The sequence below is a fragment of the Pocillopora verrucosa genome, chromosome 11 (genome assembly GCF_036669915.1).
Source record: "Pocillopora verrucosa isolate sample1 chromosome 11, ASM3666991v2, whole genome shotgun sequence".
Taxonomy (NCBI): domain Eukaryota; kingdom Metazoa; phylum Cnidaria; class Anthozoa; order Scleractinia; family Pocilloporidae; genus Pocillopora; species Pocillopora verrucosa.
In genome coordinates, this window is record NC_089322.1 from 7917934 (window position 1) to 7924514 (window position 6581).

General features: G+C 36.8%; 1 protein-coding gene across 1 annotated transcript; it reads left to right on the plus strand.

Moving 5' to 3' along the window:
• The first annotated feature begins 3625 nt into the window (after window positions 1-3625).
• LOC131789837 (uncharacterized) lies at window positions 3626-5123 on the plus strand. The gene has a single exon (XM_059107009.2). It carries the CDS (start codon window positions 3820-3822, stop codon window positions 4834-4836), a length of 1017 nt encoding a protein of 338 aa, XP_058962992.1. The 5' UTR covers window positions 3626-3819; the 3' UTR covers window positions 4837-5123.
• Window positions 5124-6581: the final 1458 nt, after the last annotated feature.

Genomic DNA, 6581 nt, shown 5'->3' on the forward strand with positions numbered 1-6581 from the left:
ATCTCCATTTTCTAAATTAGTCATCTCTCTTGTTTCCGTAACAAATTAGTTAAAGATAGAGCAAATAAGATAAATTTATACCTTCATAAGGAAATTTAAAATCCCTATGAAACTTTTTTTGTTCTGTAATAAAGATTTATTTTCAGAATAGATCTGTCATGGGACCGTACCTCATATGTAAAAATTGCACACGATTTCATTCGTGAATTTTTCTGATTCTTCATTTAATTAAAGTCTCTAACTTGGATCATTATTTATCATTGTTTTATTCCGCTAATTAAAGAAGAGAGCTTTACTCTATTTTCATAAATTATAGCCAAATCTTTATTTCAGGGATTTGGTATTTTTTTAAAACAAATTAAAAATTTTCATCAGATTCTACTGTCGCGAGGCCCATGAAATCCCATGAATCTGTGTGAACTTATTTACAAGAAGGCACTATTAGTTTGCACATCTTGAATTAATTATTCATTCAGCTGCTCTTAAGACTTAAATGGGAAATCGTGAGATCGAATACTATTCAAGGGAGCAAAAATGATTTTTCCATCGAACTTTCGCCGAGCAAAGATTTTCCAAAATTGCTGAATTATTGCGCTTTTCCAAAATCTTGCATAAGGAAAAAGAGTGGATTTGTTTAGTTATTTTTACATAATGCATTTGCGCTCTATGGCGGGTAAACCTCGATGTACAGTTCATGCGTCCTGTTTATTCATGTTTTTTGACACCTTCACAGCTTTTTAAGACCCTCTTTTGACAGTTTAGCAAAAAATTAATATAGGATTCGTCAGGGGTGCATGCGTGATTGAACTTAAATGAGCCACTCGAGGCTCTCTTGTGTATTTATCCACTACACAAACGGATTACCTTGCCTTCACCTAGCCTTTTAGATTGCAAAAGATCAACAAACATGTATATCAAAACGGAGAAATGACTCAAAGTTTAAAATTCTTGAAGCTGACAGAAAATGAACGCCGTATATTAGTGATATTTCATATTTGTTTAGGGTCTACTAATAAAGCTGAATTGTGGGATTCACATGATAACGGTGATTGCGTTGTCATGTCGCCCACCATTTCAATCTTCAATCCTTGCAAAGGGGGAAGTTGATTTTTGAGCGCTCTGGAAATAGCAGGTTACAGCATAGGAAAACTGTTTCCAGCCATGCATGACTTTAATCTGTACGGAGTAATCAGATTTCTTTAGTTGCATTCTGCAATAAAATATTCAACATATCTTTTAGTGACGATTGACTTGCTCTCCGGCGAAGTTTTCAGTGTTATTCTCGAAATTTCGAATAGATGAAACTTGAAGACCGAGCGATTAGTTCGCCCATTTCTAATTTTACTGCTCCTTTTGTTTTTCACTTTTCGAAAATTAACGACAGTTCAACTTCAAACTGAACAAACACAGCTCTCTGTTGCTGAAGATCAGTTTTCCGAAAAATAATCCTCTAATGTACCGAGAATGACTGGATTGAAAGTTTTCAATAACAAGTTGTAAGATGGTAAATAAAGGTGGCCTAATATTTCATCTTAAAAACGCATGGAAAATGCAAATTCAGTTTCAGGCTTTTGATGCGTGGTCAATATTGCAGAATAGGTCTTTCCACGAGTACATGGAATATTTTAAGGATTTTTTAAATTTCCTAGATATGAGTGCAGGATATTTAGAGATGTCATTGATTTTCTGGCTCAACCTTGTCTCGTCCGCGCGATTTTCGTGAAAAACAAATCAAAACAAAAAAAGATAGAGGATGCTCGTAACACCGGCGAGCCTGTTTTTATTATTATTATTATTATTATTATCATATCTGTATACTGGAGGAAAAAATATCTTCCATACTTTTCAATCCCTACAGGTAAAAACTTTTGGCCCAATTTATTCCAAATCTCTTTATTTTTCAAAGAAGAATCAAAGTTTATTTACAGGGGATTCCGTAAATTTAAAATCGATTGGTTATCATTCTTGAAATATATATATTAAAAAAAAAAAATACAAAAACATTTTTTGAAAACTGTTAAAAGTAATTAAAGCAAGATGACATTTTCGAAAAGGAATCGGTTCTCGTATGAGAATTCGAAGGTTTCAGGCAATTTTCAATTGTTTGAATAGTCAGATTGGAAAAACGAAATGCCGTGTAAAAGACGGAGGTTTTCTTACTTTTGTGATTAAAATGTTATCGTGGGTGATGTGGTCCAAACTAAGTTGCTGTAAGAGATAGGGAGTACTTCTTATTATAAACACCCTGTTATCTTGAAATCACGGTTAAGTTAGCCCGCACAAGTGATCTGGGTTCACAAAACGATGAGTTTATGTCGAAGTGGATCATCAGAGAAATTTTAGTTGACTGCATCGTAGATCTCAATTTCAAGCAATTAACAAAAGCGACCATGTTAGCAAACCATAGCAACAGCTGAGTTTGATTACTCACGGAAAGAAGTTTGAATGTTTTACAGAGCAGGAACCAACAAGGACTCATTAGTCATTAGACTGTTCTTAGGACTCAGCAATCGTCTTTATTTTGCGATGCAGCGTGCAAACTGGACAGCGCTTTTTACGGCCACACTAACGTGGTTCTTGATGAACTTTTTTAATTGCAAATAATTGAAACATTTCATTTTACTTTATCTGTTTAAAGGCTTTTGCGACTGGCAAAGCAAATTGAATTCCCAGATAAACAAAATCAGTTAATGTTGAACTTCGAATTTTGTCGATTCTCTTATAGAGAAGTTTAGTTTCGGCTCGGCGCACTTAAGACTCTCACCCAACAATCTAATATGCTATCTCACATTTTTCAACAGTTAAAAACGTGACTATAGCCCGAAATTCGTCCAGCGCAACCTACGTACAAACAAATCATACGTGCAATATGCAGACACTTCTACGCGCTCGGCGAATCAGGATGAAGGACGAACAATGCGTCAGAATGAACAGAAGAAAGCAGAGGTATAAACTTTTTAGATGAGACAGCTCATTCTATTTGGCATACCAGACAATAGAAAGTGTATCTTTGAGAGGTAGCTTAAGAGATCGAAATTTTCCTTTCGCGGTATCGACCAGGGAGACATGTGGACGATTGCAGAGATAACCAGGAGTCTCGCATTCTGCAACAGCTTGGAGTCACGCTGATAAACAATATGTCATGAAAGAATGATTATTATTCAGTTCTGGACAGCATGCATCATCTTCTCTCAGGATCTAATTGGATAATCACTTGTATCCAGTCTATTGTTTCACAATCACCACGGTACTCTAAACTCATTTCATTTGATTTTGAGACAATATGAACCATGAATATATTAAACATCAATTCAACACCATAATCTAAAGGGATAAGAGACTTACATTATAAATTGTCACCACATATAAACGTTTACTTTGAAAAGAGTAATCTTGGAGTCAATCTACAAAGTTATGAAATCACGCAGTTTGTTTTCAGTCTGTTATCTTCTTGTTTCGACCTTTCACATCAATTTGACATTTCGTTCGTTTTGCAGTAGAATCGATTCTATACGAAGTCATTCATGATGGATAACACGCCTTCGCGGGTCCTTTAATCATTCGCCTTTTGAGGCTCAAGGTTAATGGAATTCTAATCAATTCTTTCACTGATGGTCTAAACAACTGGGTTCTTATCAACCTTTTGTCAAGTCACACTGTAACGTGTCAGTATAATCTCTTAATTTGTAAAGCAATTTTCCTGTCACTTGGCATGCTTTTCTATTTACATAAGAATGCTGCAATGAACTCTGGGCCGAGAGCGGTCTTCGTTGTTTATCTTCTTAAACGTCTGATCCTGTCCTATGCAAACACAGTACAATGTGTAAACATGTCAAACTCAAAATCGAGCGTTCTGTTCTCTTCAAGTGGATTGGAAGATGTCTTTTCGTCTCCATCTTACTCGCTCAGGTTTTGGTGCTAAACCAGTATCTGGTGTCGTATGAGAAGGAGTCTTCATTCCAAGCTTTCACCCTCGCTTATGTCCCTACTTTGCTTCTATGGGCGAAGGGACAAATGAACAATCGGCAGCGAGAAGTGGCAGCTGGAGTGTGGTTCCTGTACATCCTGCCTCTCTGCATTCATGGTGGATGGATTCTTGGCACGTTGATGTCCAAAATAGACGCGGATTCCTCTGGACTCGATCATGGCTTTGTGAAATATCCCTTATGCGCTACCGTGTTGGTGTATATGCTGTTAGATGCTGACGGATTTGAACCCAGCTTTCAAATGAACATAAACTGGCCCGTAATCATCGACATATTTGACATTGTAAATCTTCTGGATGCCATCATCGATCCAAGAAAAAACAAAGATTTACCGAATGATATTGACTATTGCATATTTGCGTTTGCCGTTTTAAGTGTGGTGATTCTTACTTTCAGTTTTTCCGTACCAGTTAGAGAGGCACTTCGGAACACAGATGAGACTAATAAATCACTCGTGAGAATTTTCACCACATACACGCTGATACAATCGATTGTTGTGAATCTTCCATTTCTTGTGATACGCCTGGTACTTCACTATACATACAAAACTGGAGGTTCGGTTTTTGCGTTTAAAAATTTATTAGTGATAATCTTAAATTTCATCAGAGTAAACTTCGATTGCTGTGTCAAAGAGAGTGAAGAAGAACCTCAGCCGGCATTAACTTCGAATGGTCACACTCCATCGAACACGGAGGAGTCTGGAAGTGTGATCCAGTCAACGCAATCAAGCCGTTTGGACGATGTCTCTAGCATTTCGTCGTCTGTTAAAAGAACACATAGAGACGAAAGAGTTCGCTCAAGACTTGTGCAAGACAGAGAAGACCCTGAGGAAATAATCGTGTTGAGTTAAATGAGAAAACGAATGTTTAGTCCTGGAAGTGCTGCTTAATTTTATTTTGCTAATTATGCTTTTAAAAGGTCACAAATACTTAATTAACATGATCGTGAAAATAAAACCAATTTATGCCGAGATATTTGGTTTTTAAGAAAGGAGAACTTGAGAACGTTCAAAATTCAGTCACTAGAAAGAATCATGGAAGGACTAGTTAAAATAAAGATGTCTTTAACCGGAATCGATGAACAGATTAAATGAAAAGATCAATGCAAATATCATGTGTTCCAAATCGTAAACGTTATCAAAATATTCTCTTGTTTAGGGTTACTTAAGCGGAAATAGAATTCCATTTTGTACACAATATGAACGATGTCCTTTCTTTATCAAAAATTATTGAAGCCTCAAGGGTGTATGAGTTTTGGTTGGCATTTTACGCCACCATGGCTTAGCTCAAGGGCACGAGTTGTTTGACGAAACTTCACTGATTTCAGACGCCATATCTCGACGTTCGACAAATTAGCGGCCTATAACTTTGGTTAATTCAGAAACACCTTGACATCTTCTGTCGTTATCACTAAACAAGTAAACATAATTTCAACGTCATTCACAGAGGGAAATCCGAGATTCACGTCGAGATGGATTTGTTTTCCTATGTTCTATTCAATTCAGCGACATTTTTTTGAAATGGACACAAAATGGTCAATCCCAAACATATCAGTTTTGATTTCGGTGAAATTCTTGCCTAAAAAAATTATTCTTTCAGCATGATGTTTTTTTCTCCCAAAATTCAGCCGAACGTGGAGAATACTTCAAATTTTTGTAGAATGTATGTAGTTATTACTTGAAAGATTCGAACTACGGGCAAATGAGGATAAGATTTGATACTTAAGGAAAACTCGAAAATCAATTAAAATTCAATTAAATCCAGAAGCAAGTATTTAGTTAAAAGTAATTCATAAATCAGAACTCAAAAGTTCACACCTAATTTCATAACAGCAGAAAGAAGAATCGTAGTAAACAAGAGGTCTTTTGCATCACGCATGCGCATATCTTTGTAATCAAGAGGGACAACAGCTAACAGAAAGATCAACAAGAAGACTATTATATCACGCATGCGCTGAGAGGTCGAAGCTGAGATAAGTTTTATAGAAATTTCTCAAGATTTACGAACTTTAGCCTCAAAGGTGAATATATTCTTCATTTTGAGAGAATTTTGTCAGTATTAGGGGCACCAATTGACAAATGTTCAATGCTGTGGGACGTATGGTGGTTCAATTAATTATCTTTACGCAACGTGGCACCTTATGTTCGCCTTATGCTCGCTTTGACACAAGCGTTTGTTTCTTTATCCGCGGGGAAAGTATGAGTCCTTAAGCAACGCTGACTGGCGGGTGTGCTATCGGTGCCAGACCCCCGGCAAACCCCGCTCCGTCTCGTCTCAAATCTTCTAATGGGCGGAGAAACGCACTTCCTGCAGCGCTAACAATAAGCAACATCTCGAAGGCTAAATTCTTCCTGCTTCAGCCTCTCGATAAATAGAATTCCTTACACATTTAATTTGTGTCAAGAAGGAATAATTTTACACAACAATCAGCATTGTATGTTTATACGACAGATCAAATCCAACACAAAACTCAATTCAGGCCGTATGATTTCTTTAAGCTTTTTTAAGAGTTCAGTTTCAAGTTAAACAGTTGCAAGAAAAACCGATCGAGGAGGCGAAGGCGAAGGCGAAGGCGAAGTCTCTACACTAAGAGATT

Bases quoted from the DNA above. Each gene is read 5' to 3' on its own strand.
- LOC131789837 (XM_059107009.2), top strand. From the start codon at position 3,820: ATGTGTAAACATGTCAAACTCAAAATCGAGCGTTCTGTTCTCTTCAAG.